Source organism: Amblyraja radiata, chromosome 14, assembly GCF_010909765.2.
Source record: "Amblyraja radiata isolate CabotCenter1 chromosome 14, sAmbRad1.1.pri, whole genome shotgun sequence".
Lineage (NCBI taxonomy): Eukaryota > Metazoa > Chordata > Chondrichthyes > Rajiformes > Rajidae > Amblyraja > Amblyraja radiata.
In genome coordinates, this window is record NC_045969.1 from 22,545,774 (window position 1) to 22,558,439 (window position 12,666).

The 12,666-nt window shown below is 39.9% G+C and overlaps 1 protein-coding gene across 3 annotated transcripts in view; it reads left to right on the top strand.

The window, feature by feature from the left end:
- arhgap6 (Rho GTPase activating protein 6) overlaps positions 1-12,666 on the top strand; it is a 487,133-nt gene that overhangs the window by 380,702 nt on the left and 93,765 nt on the right. For all 3 annotated transcript variants that reach the window (XM_033032771.1, XM_033032772.1, XM_033032773.1), the window contains exon 2: positions 1,709-1,868. In XM_033032771.1, the coding sequence (XP_032888662.1) occupies positions 1,709-1,868 (160 nt within the window). The remainder of the gene's footprint in view (positions 1-1,708; positions 1,869-12,666) is intronic.

Below are 12,666 nucleotides of genomic sequence, written 5' to 3' on the forward strand. Positions count from 1 at the left end.
AAACAATTGCCTCTCATCCAAAAGGATATTGTTCACCTTGGTGCATGATTTATCAGGTTATGCTTAATTATGTCCTGGCTTTCAGTGAGCAGTACATGGGAGATATGCAGGAGTGTAAAGGGCCTGTCCCACTTGGCCGTCATTTGCGCGCCATTTACGCAACCTGGTAGCGTACTGGTAGCATGTGGGTAGCGCGGGACGGGTGCATGGAGTGGCGTGGAGCAGTGTGGAGTTGTGCGCTCCAGGATTTCATTCTGGACGAAATCTTCATGCGCCACCGGCCTGTCGCGTAAATGATGGCCAAGTGGGACACCCTGGCGCGGCGCAACGTCTCACCTCCAACAGCAGCAGAAGCAGGCAAGTGATCGCTGAGCTCGGCCTGGGACTCACGGCCGTTGCGGATCCGGATCCGTCCCCACTCCTACTCCCAAGAGCGGGGCCAAAATGATTGGAGATAGACACAAAATGCAGGAGTAACTCAGTGGGACCGGCAGCATCTCTGGAGAGAAGCAATGGGTGACGTTTCGGGTCAAGACCCTTCTTCAGACTGAAGAAGAGTCTCGACCCGAAATATCATTCATTGCTTCTCTCCAGAGATGCTGCCAGTCCCGCTGAGTTACTCCAGCATTTTGTGTCTATCTTCAAATGACGTCACATGTTCCAGACGGCTGTGCGTCAGTCACTACCGGCCTGTCACGTAAATGACGGCCAAGTGGGACAGGCCCTTAAGTTGCTAATTGGCCTCTTTATTCAGAGGATTGAGGTTAAAGTCTCACCCAGAGATCTGAATGCATGATCTAAACTGAAACTTTCAGAACAGTACCAAAGGGGACAGTATCTTGTCTTTCAAAACTTTAGAGATAAAAAAAGAGACAAAGTGCTGGAGTTACTCATTAGGTCAAGCAACATCACTGGAGAACATGGATCAATGACGTTTTGGGTTGAGACCCTTCTTCAGTCCCAGAAGAGGTTGCTGCCTGACCCGATGAGTTACTCCAGCACTTTGTGTCTTTTTTAATATACCAGCTTCTGCAATTTTTTGTTTCTACTGTTAAACTGAGACACGATTTTGAAGTGAATTGAAGTTCCTCTCCATGTTCTAGGCGTTGTTTAACTTTCAAAACATGCCCTACAAGAAACAAATGATCTGTTAATTTATTCATTGCTGTGTTATCAATGCAAATTTACTGAAGCTTTTCAAACATTACAACACTGGCAACATTTTCTGAAGCAATTATTTTCCTATAAAACCTTACTCGGGGGAGGTGGGAGTGATCCAAAGTCAACGGAAGATGGTATTTAAGTGCAAATATTTTCTTTCTCTCCTCCCTTTCCCTGCGAGGTTTGGGGACATGTGGGTGTGTGTGTGGGTTTGAGAGTGGTCGTGAAGGGAAGAATCTTGCAAATGCTGGAAATCTAAATTGTGTCAGCATATTGGCTCTTGACGCAGACATACGAGAAGGTGAACTATGATTTTAGAAATAGCCAAAAGTTTTTCAAAGTTGTTTTATTTAGATGAGAAATGTTGCTGGCTCTGTGAGCTGCAGTGTTGGCCCAGAACTGGTATAAGATAAAGTATTGTTGCCAAATAGACTTAAAATTACTGAGGATTTGGACATAAAAAAAGAAAGCAGAGGAGGAGCAGGAGATGCTATACTATGTTCCATTCTTTTTATGACATCCTTTTTATTATCCTTTCCAATGATAGGGTGACTTTACCTGGAACAGTATGTCTGGCCGCAGTGTTCGACTGAAACCAGTCCCTATTCAAAGCCTCTCAGAGCTGGAGAGAGTACGCCTTCAGGAAGTGGCTTTTTATCGGCTGCAGCAAGACTACGACTTGGGCTGCCAGGTTACAATTCCAAAAGGTAAGAATTTATTATTCCACCTGGTTTCTCATAAATATTGCTGATCACTTTTTTTGTTCGTATTTTAAATTGTCACAACTTGTCACTTCAGAAATTCATCTGCTCAGTTTTTTAATGTAAGAAGGTGTGACTTTTATTGATATTGACCAGAAGGTTGCAATGTTATTTCCCCGGGTAGTCTTAGAATCTTAAGGGATTCAAAATTAATCTTGTGATCAACCAGGGGGAATAGCCATGAAAAGATGTGTGCATTTAAAAAAAAAAATTCCATTGTTTATTAGTTATATAATAAAATATTGGCCGCATAGAAATAAAGGATAACCTCAGAGTAAATATCAAAGTAAGGAGGTAAGCCAGTCAATTGTACCGTGCATGAATGTATAAAGTGACAACATCCCTGGATAGAAGGAATGGGTGACGTTTCAAGTCGAGACCCTTCTTCAGGCTGTGAATCAGGGGAGAGGGAGGCACAGAGATATGGAAGGGTAAGGTGTGAAAACAAGACATCAAAGGGGACAAAGTTCAAGGAAAATGTAGAATAGATCATTGATATTTAGGGGAAGATGACAATGTCCACTGTCAGAGTGAGGCCCAAAGCAAATTGGAGGAACAGCACCTCATATTTTGCATGGGCAGCTTATAATAACCCAGCGATATGAATATTGACTTCTCTAACTTCAAGTAACCCTTGCTTTCCCTCTCTCTCCAATGCTCCCCCATCCTAGTTCTCCGACCAATCTGGCTGTCCTCCTGATTAAATGTTTTATCTTTGTATGCTTTGTTGTCAGCTTCCCCAAGCTAACAATGATCCTTCAACATTTTCCTTCACCTTTGTCTGAGGTCTTGTTTTCACACCTTACCTTTCCATATCTATATGTCTCCCTCTCCCCTGACTCTCCATCTGAAGAAGGGTCTCATCCCGAAACGTCACCCATTCCTTCTATCCAGAGATGCTGTCTGTCCCACTGAGTTACTCCAGCATGTTGTGTCTATCTTTGGTGTAAACCAGCATCTGCATTTCCTTATTACATATATTAAAATTACCTTGTTTTTGCGGCCCCACAGGATATTCTGTAAATTTACAAGTACAAAAATGTTGCTCTTCTGCCTGCCTCCGTCTCCTCATTTGATCCTCTGTTATCCTTCCTCCAACTACTGAAAGTGCTGATTTATAAACTGAAGTAATTTCACCAGTGCTGGAACAGTTCCAGTTCCCTGCTTGAGCTATTGTATATCTGAGTGTTGGCAATGAGTGTTGGCTGACAATAATGTGTATCACAGCCAGATTGTACCTGCCTTCCACACTGACCACATGTACTATTGAAGAGAACGCTCTGAGAATAATGCAGGCAGCTTTCAAACCTGACTGCATTAGCTACAGCCATACCAACAAAGTATTAGAGGTATTGAGTATTGAGCTCTGCTGGTTAGTCCTCTGGCCTCATCAATTTTTTAATGATTAGAATAATTCTCGGGATCGGTGGCACAGGAGACTGCTATTTGGGCCATCCAACTGCATTTTCCACTTTGCCTTGCAAACCTTTCTTTTCAGATTTCTATCCAATTTTCTTTTGAATTTGTAATTCAATCTTCTCCTGTCATCCATTTAAGCAGGGTGTTTCAAATAATTTCTTCTGGTTTTTGTCAAGTTTTACCTGAACCTGTGCCCCCAGGTTACGGAACGTCTTGCCACTGAAAGCAACTTCCTGAAATGACATGTTACTTGGACTATGGTGATTGCAGGTTAAAAACCACAAGGTGCCCTTAGACCTATTTACAATCCACTGTAATCTTGGTTTCTTATAATCTAGAGGCAAAACTCTATGAGTTAATGACTTAAAAATAAAAAGCATTAGAAGTAGGATTGGGTTATAAAGCCCCTTCCGTTTGTCTCACTCTTCAATAGAAATGTAACAAATATCTCCACCATTCTCTTATATTTCTGATCCCCATCATTCTCTTATATTTCTAAAGACTAGCTATCTCAACCTTGAACAAACTTTGCATCTGTAGTTCTCCGAAACATATAATTCCAAAGGCTCACAATTCTGTGAGAGAAGAAATTCCTCCTCATCGCAGTCTTAAGTTTATCCTAATTTTATGCCTAGGGAGTGACAAATAAAAATATGAAATAAAAACTGAATAGTGGAAATAGCAAGGGAAGAAGCATCCAAAGACACGGAGATTGAGTTAAGCTTCAGGCCCGTGATCTTTCATTAGAACAGATGGAGGTTCTGATAATGTCAATGGCCTGAAATGTTGGCAGTGTATCTCTCCCCACAGTTACTAAACTGAATGCTGAGTATTTCCATCAATATTTGTTCTTATTTTTGAATTCCATCGTGTTCAGTATTTGTTTGCAAATATGAGTATGTTTATTTGAGTTTGACACTGTATAATGAAAGACGTTAAAGTGTGGCTTTCAAAAAAAATGTATGTTTTCCTTCTTGTAGAACCTTTTGTAGGCATTATTGGCCCTTGTTTGATATGAGATTTATTTCTGTTAGGACTGGAGTACATGCTTATTTTGGTTTCTTAATGTCCTTTATTGTGACCTCAGTATTATAGAAGAATTCAGGACATTGCTTTTGCAGAATTACCAGTTTTATGGGAAGTGAGAATGGGAATGGTTTAGTTTGTTGATTATAATTTAAAAACAAATAAAAATAATGACTTTGGTGAAAAGCAATGCTTTTATTTGTTGTGAAGGCTGGTGGATGACATGCAAAATTGTCCAATCTGTAATGTTTTTAAGTGTTTCCCTTTATCAACTGTAGTCCATGGCAGTTGCACAGAGCCTTAAGAAGCAACAACCTAAGATGCCTCCGAGAAAAGTCAAGACTAAATTTAACATTTAGAGACTTAAAGCCACCTCTTATAGGAGGCAGATAGTGGAAGATTTATGAGTGGAGTTCCGAGTCTGGGCTGAGAAATATGAACATCAGCCATTAATGATAAAGCAGATGAAATGCAAGAGGCTAGATTGATGAGGCAACGCGTATCTCAGAAGAATGTAAACCTTCAAATTTACTTGGTTGAGAAGTATGATGTGAATGCAAGATGGGAATCTTGCAATCTTTCAAAAACTGAAATAATGGTGAATCATTTTGTCAATTTTAGTTTGAGTAGTCTAAATCCACAGTGCGGAATAAGAGTTGTCACGTTTATATCAATGTAATAGATTGCCCCTCGTAATCACCTGATCATCCAAATCCTGTTCCAACTTTGTTCCCTCTGGTTCTCTAGCCAACAAGCTGATGTCTCATTTGATCATTTGGACTGAATTCCATTTTCCATTCTGATCTCCATCATTCTCTTATTTCCAAAGACTGTCTACCTCAGCCTTGAACATACTTTGTTCTCTGGAACAGAGAATTCCAAAGGTTCTCAACCCTCTGAAAGATGTAATTCCATAGTAAACCCCTTGTGAGTTGAAAATGTTGCAAATCCACATCAGAATGATTTAAAAAAACGCAGATTAAAATAGTCTTTAAAAAAAAATGTAATCATTGTTTGCGGTTTAAGTTTTTTAGTGAATATTATTTCTTAATTTTCACAACAGTTTGCTTCAAATAGTTGAGTAAAATACTTTAAATATAATCATGGACTGCCATGTGTTATGCAATTGGTTAAGTTTAGGATGTAAAGTTTTGAATCTACTATGGTTAGAATTAAGTCATGTGGGTGGTAGTGTTATTTTATTTCTTCTTCCTTTGAAAAGTATATAGCTGTGGAAAAAAATCATAGGCTGCTTAATAGACTTGCAGGCCGTGATGTAAGTTCTGGTTTCTCTGTTGCTGCGCCTCTATGTCTGGGCAATATGGTGTGAGAGATTTATGGGTTCCCACTGCCCCAATAATGATTATAGGGGAGGGAGGTGGCTTCAACAACAACCACTGGGCAAATGCATTCTGTTGGATCTCAACCCAGAATTTGGTGCCAGAGTTCAACAGGACTGCCTGAAGCAGGATTCTAACATCTTGCCCCTGAATCCAGCAAGCATGATAAGGCAGATGTGCATCAAGAACACCCCAAGACTTCAATGCTTTCAGAACTCTCTGTCACTTCAGTTATGTCCAAAATCAACATTCGTGCCATTTGTGCTTTTGAATACTTTGGTCGTTTTCCCATCAACTGTAAAACTGTACGTTTGATTTCAACGAAACTAAACAGCAGGTATGCTCGTATCCCAATGCAGTCTTATCCAGTGCCTCAGAGCGGATGGCCAAATCATATGTTTGATCTTTCAGTTACATTAGTGCACAGAATTGGCTGACTTTTAGAAATACACTGGTGCAAATTACTCTGTATTGTAGTAGCAAAGATGGATGCAGTGCTGGAGTAACTCCCCTTCTCATCTTGAACTTTCTGTCCACAAAAGGACACAACGTTCTGGAGCAACTTAACAGGTCAGGCAGCATCTTTGGAGTTAGGTGACTTTTTGGGTCGGGACTCTTTTTTAGACTACGTTTTCTCCAAAGAAGCTGCCTGACCCACTGAGTTACTCCAGCACTTTGTGTTTATCTTTGGTATTAACCAGCATCTGCAGTTCCTTCTTATTACATCTTCTATTGTAGTGGCTATGTGTTCTACTCTGATCCCAAAATCCACTCCCTATTGAATTCAGTAAAAATAATTTGGGGGCAGAGGAGGATCACTGGCAGCTGCTATGTGACACATGAATTTTCAGCTGTTGTCTTTTGCCCTTTGCAGGTCAATGTCATGCATTAACTGAAGGAGACTTCAACAAATTGAATTGCCTTTTGCTAAATTAAAAAATGTTTTCATTTAATTATTTTATTGTAATAATCTAATGAAGTGTTTGTGTGCATTAACTGAAGGAGACTTCAACAAATTGAATTGCCTTTGCTAAATTATAAAATATTTTCATTTAATCATTTAAATTATCATTATTGTTAATAAAAAGGAACAGTAGGTCATACAGTCACTAATCAGTGAGAGAAATTGGATTGAGTGTTGTATTTTATAACATCCTGCAGTTCCCATAATGTACTTATTTCTCAGTCTCATTACTGATTTGTCTCACAATTGCTTCCCCAGTGTCTTTTGGTCTTATGCTCTCTCTTTCTCATGCGTTTCCTCTTTCTTGCATGCTCCCTTGCTAGTTCTTAGCTATTTATGCATCTTCCCTTTCCTGGCTCAACAGCCTCTCGTGTTTACCCTTCTCCATTAACAACTATTTTCTCAAATGTATAAAACAACTTACTTTGTTTGTTCATCTTCACTTTAAAATGCAAGTAATTAATGATGTGTTGCTTTGTTGTTTGTTTACTGGGTGTTGTGCTTTTCACTTTTTGTCTACAAGGGATTTGGTTTTGGCTATGTGTCATCCTCTGATCAACGTTAGTTTAAGGACACATTTTAAAGCAAGAGTCGCACATTTTTTGGACTTGTTTCCTGTCACCCATGTGTCAGAGTGGACTTGCATATTTCCAGCTCTTTATCTCAACCTGCAATTGGCACACAATGGTATATAGTCAGACAAAGTGGGGGCTTTCTTTTACACAGCAGGGACCTATAAACAGCAATGAATCAAATGTGAATCACCATCTATTTCTATCCTTTAGTTGAGGGACGAATATTGTGCAGGACTTGGAGAACTTTTCCATTGTCCCTATGTAATCTGCTGTCATGTTAACTAACGGCGGTTCAATATGAGAAGAATAGAATATAAGAGAGTACAAGCACCGTTCAATCACAGTTCGCAAAGTGTGTATAGTTCTTGTCCACAAATTACAGGAGAAATGTGATAGCACCTGATAGGCCACAGTGGAGATTTACACTGATGTTACTGAGACTGGTAAAATGTTCTTATGAGGAAAAATGGAATGAGCTAGGGTTGTTTAATTTGGAACAGAAGAAGCTGGGGAAGGGGCCCTTCACCAATCTGTATACTATTAAAAAGTCTCATCTTGTATGTTTGTATACATGTGTGTGTCATATGTGTCTTTCTGCCTTCTGTCAAAACGCCACACACTAGCGCAGAATTTTTCACAGATCTTAATCCCGTCGACAAAATGAACTGCTTCACTTCACATTACATGCTATATTTCACAACTTATAACATTTTAAAAATAGCGAGTCAACTTTTTAAATGGCAAACCTCCTTCAACCCGCTTCGAGAGGCGTCACAAAGGGGTGGTTGGCGGCCACCAAGGGAGAGTGGGCAGTCACCAGCTTCCAGTAACATCCGGGGGAGGGCCGCGTTTAAATTGACGTTCGCTTTTTCCAACCCGTGCTTCTACCCGCGACGCCCCGGCTGGGGATTTACGCGGCCATCAAGGAGGCATCGAGACCGTGGCAGTGAAGCAGACATCGAGACCGCAGCGGTGAGGCCTCGCTTGGGTCCTCTGGTTCACGCCCACCTGCGGCCTCGCTTGGGTCCACGCCCGCCTGTGGCCTCGCTTGGCTCCTCGGGTCCACACCCTCCCACGGCCTTCCTCCCTCCCACAGTGCGGTGCTCCCTCCTCACTGCCCCTCCCTTCCTCCCTCCCATACACTGCCCATCACGGACCAAATATGATTCGAAAGTAATACGGCGAACTCTCAACACCGTGGTAAAGGAATGCAATCCCACTTACAAAGTTATCCCAGCTTCCAAAGTTATTCAAGGTCATTCCCCAACTTCACATTCCTGACAACAGCTCAGAAATCATAGCGACTTCAATGCACATAGTTCTGAAATTTGCTCTGAGCAAGAGAAGGACTAAAATTGCAACGCCATAAAGTTATCCCTTCCACCCCAAACACCCCCATCCGCCCCCACACCCCCCAGCGTTACGTTGGGGGAATAGGTGAATGCTGGAACATTGCGTTGGGGGAGCAGACCCAACAGGTCTGCACGGTCTAGTGAACATATAATTTTTAGGACAATGACACATACATGGTGATAACCTATGTCTCTTAGCAGAAGGATTGGAAACCAGGTGGCAGATATATGAGGTAAATTTTAGAAGGGTTAGAGGATAAATTAGGTCGATTTTTTTTCAGCCGGTGGCTAGTAGGAGTCCAGAACTTAGTGCATAAACAGAAATCCTCAATATATTTTAAGAAGTGTACTAGAAGAGCTGCAAAATGCAAGGCTATGGAACTTGTGTATGTGGTTTTGATCCCTATCTAAGGAAGGATGAAATAAATGGACATTAATTGGCATGAAATCAATGGACATTAATTGATTTTGTTGATGCCTGAGATGAGGGGATTATCCCGTGAGAAGAGAATGAATTAGATGGGGCTGTGCTCTCATTAGAAACGTGAGAGCAATCTTGTGATTTTGAGGACAGATGCTGTGATTTCCTCCTGACAGAGAGTGTAGACTGAGCATATTCTCAGAGAAAGGAGTCTTCTATTTAGGATGAATCCAAGGTGAAATGTTTTTAGGTGGAAGTTTGTTAATGAGTGGAATTCTCTCCTCCAGACTCTTATGGATATCAGTTGAATTTATTCATGGTTTCAGGTCTAGGACCCTTCATTAGAACTGAAAGTTTATAGGTGCTGCCTGGTCTATTGAGTTTTATATTTTTTCTGTTTTTATTTCAGCATCTGCAGTTTAAAAAATAATAATCTCTCTTCATAGTTTCTTGTAGCAAGTATCATTCTTCTATTTAGTGCAACAACACTTAATAAGATAAATTTGGGGGAAAAATTGAATGTGCATACCAATCACACCCCAGTATTCTATAACCTATCCAGTATTTTTTTTGCCTTGAAGTTCTGGCAGAAAATATAGGAAATACACTGTGTGGCATATATGACAAAGATAGTTTGTCCACTGTTGTCCCTCCTGTTTACTATAGTTTATAGGTTCTCGAGTAATATGTTCTGCAGTTTGTATCCAGTTCATAGGCAAGTTTAGCAGGCATCCAACACATGTTGACTGAATGAGGCCCAATTTGGAGTGGATCCACCCCTTCCGCAGAATCTGTTCCCTGGCCCTTCCTTGTTCATGGCACCAGATTAGACCTTTCCTTGCTCATCCTTATAATGTTTCTTTATTTACCGGGGAATGTTACTGAATGCATCATACTATGATGACATTTATAATTGTAAATGAAGAAAATGGGCCTGGCATTTATTACTGAGGGTTAGTTGGACCAAAATGAGTGACTTGATTCTAAGAAACCATAATTAAAAGCATATTGAGTTGTGGCTCTTTCACAGGTACAATGGGATGAGATTTAGAGTTTTACTTTAAACCTCAAGAAAACTTGGCTATTTTGAACTGGATTACATGGTTATGAGGAAGAAATTACTCACTTTTTTTAAACTGATGGGGAATTAATTTCAGAATTTCCCAAGTTTTCCAAAAATTATTACTCTGCAACTATTATTATTACAGAGAAGGCACTTTTGTATTTTTCCCATCTATGCTGTGTTATCCATTGAGTTTTGGCTGCTGGGTGTGCACAGCCAATGGACAGAATGTAATAATCTTCAAGGATGATTTGTTGACAGCATATTGGATTAACTTTTCCCTAATTTATCACCCACCCTGATGGCCAATTAGAGCCTGGGAATTGAAGAAGAAAAATTAAGTGGGAATCTGCATTCTTGCTCCTCCAGATTTATTTGACCTGCCATCATAGAATAATAGTTAATCTTAATTTTCACATTTAGCTTTTGCTGATGCTTAACTTCTCATCCCTATCTCTGGCTAACCTTTTCTAGCGTACACCCCTAGGGGAACTATGTGTTCTTCCAAATTTGGATCCTCTTGTGCATTCCTTCCCTTCACCACAGAATTGGCACCTCTGTCTTTGCTATCAAGGCTCAGTTTTCTGGAAATGTTCTAAATAAATCAGCTTCATTCTGTCTCTTGTGAGTTCAGGCAAAATTAGGAGGATGCATGAGTGAGATCAAGAATTATTTAATTATTATTGATAAAACATTGAAGACCATTCTTAGCCGTATGTGTTTAAGAAGGAACTGCAGATGCTGGAAAATCGAAGGTACACAAAAATGCTGGAGAAACTCAGCGGGTGCAGCGGCATATATGGAGCGAAGGAGATATGCAACGTTTCGGGGCAAAACCCTTCTTCCGAAATGTTGCACATCTCCTTCGCTCCATAGATGCTGCTGCACCCGCTGAGTTTCTCCAGCATTTTTGTGTACATTCTTAGCTGTAAAGTGCATGTATTTTAAGTTCTGGCAAAAAATATAGGAAATACACTATGTGATGTATATGACAACAATAGTTTGCCCACAGCTGTCTCTCCTGTTTACTATAGTGTCAGGTTTTCTTTCCACAAGGAATGCTTTCCCACACATTGGACAATGGTTGATTGAAAAGCGTTTGAGATGTCTAACCTTTGAATATTAAGAATTGATTACAAGTTTTGGCATGTCACTAGCAATCGCATTTCGCACCTTCAGCTTATGACAAGCATTGAGCTCCAATGTATCATTTACGATGCTACATTCAATTATAGGCTGGTCTCTAGATGAACCTCATTATTGGGGATGATCACTAGAGTAATTGACAAAATTAATTTTGCTATATAATATCTTACTGGGTAGTTCAGTGTCTGTTCCGAGTCCAAGCCCATGATTACAAACATTTTACCCTCAATTATATGAAGGCTGTGATCACAGGAAGACCATCACCAGTCTGCTATTGAGTAAATGAAATATAATGTGGTGCAGTACATTTGTGTGATGGATTGGCTGTCACAAAAAGGCTTCAGAGTTAAGAAAAATGGTAGACCTGTATAAGAGCATTGAACTAGATGTGCGAGAGGTTAATAGTGCAGTTGTTGATAGCTGAGTTCTCATGATGTTTTCATTGATAACCACATTGAGATGAGATAATTAAGCTTGTCTCAGCACTGATACATGGTTGTGGGATCATCACTCCACGGATTCATATCCCAAGCCTTCTTGTATTGCCACTTCATCTATGACTTGGGTGGTCTTCTGGGGGCCCTGAAGTGCAGAACCATTCTTGAGTCAGAGTACTTGCTTTTCAGCTGTTACAAGTGGCTACTGTAATTACTCTCCATAATACTATAGAAAAAAGCACGATTGGCAGTGTTTAAACATGCAAATCATTCCAGCAGGAACAGACAATTTTCTGTATGAACATCACTGGAAGAAATTGGAGCAGGTGTCCAGCACATTATCACTTTAACATAAATAAATTTCTACCCCCTAATGTCCTGTCCTGCATTTCTTTGTGAGATTTGGAGATTTATTGACATTTAATGTCGCGATTATTTCTGGCACAATGCTGTATAGGGGTTTAAATTTCTTTAATACTTTTTTCATACTTCCAATACATTTTGAATACTTTTCTAATACTTCACATACAGGCAACCCCCACATTACAGCAGTTCAGGTAACGGAAATTTGCTGTTATGGAATTCATAGAACATGACCCAAAAAAATGTATGATATTGAATAAAATTATTCTCTTCTGAAATTTATGTGGGGGGAAGAAAAGTTTTTTTTTTCCTACTCGCATTATTTTGATACACATACAGATAAAGCAGCTTTACATTGAGTAATATCATTATGCAGACTGTTTTCAAAGACACAATCAAATACCCCCCCTCAGAGTTATGCAGATGTCTAATATCAATGACACTTATCTCTTATTGCAAACGTAAGAAATTGTCAATTATGATGCTCGATGCCAGTGAAGTTAATCTAAACTAGCTTCTGCGTTGCCAGGGAATTTGATTTGTCAGTTCATATTTCACTTACAAATACCACCATTTGTGGTATCATTTCCATCATGTTACAATAATTATTATTTCTGTATCTTGACCTTATGTTATCA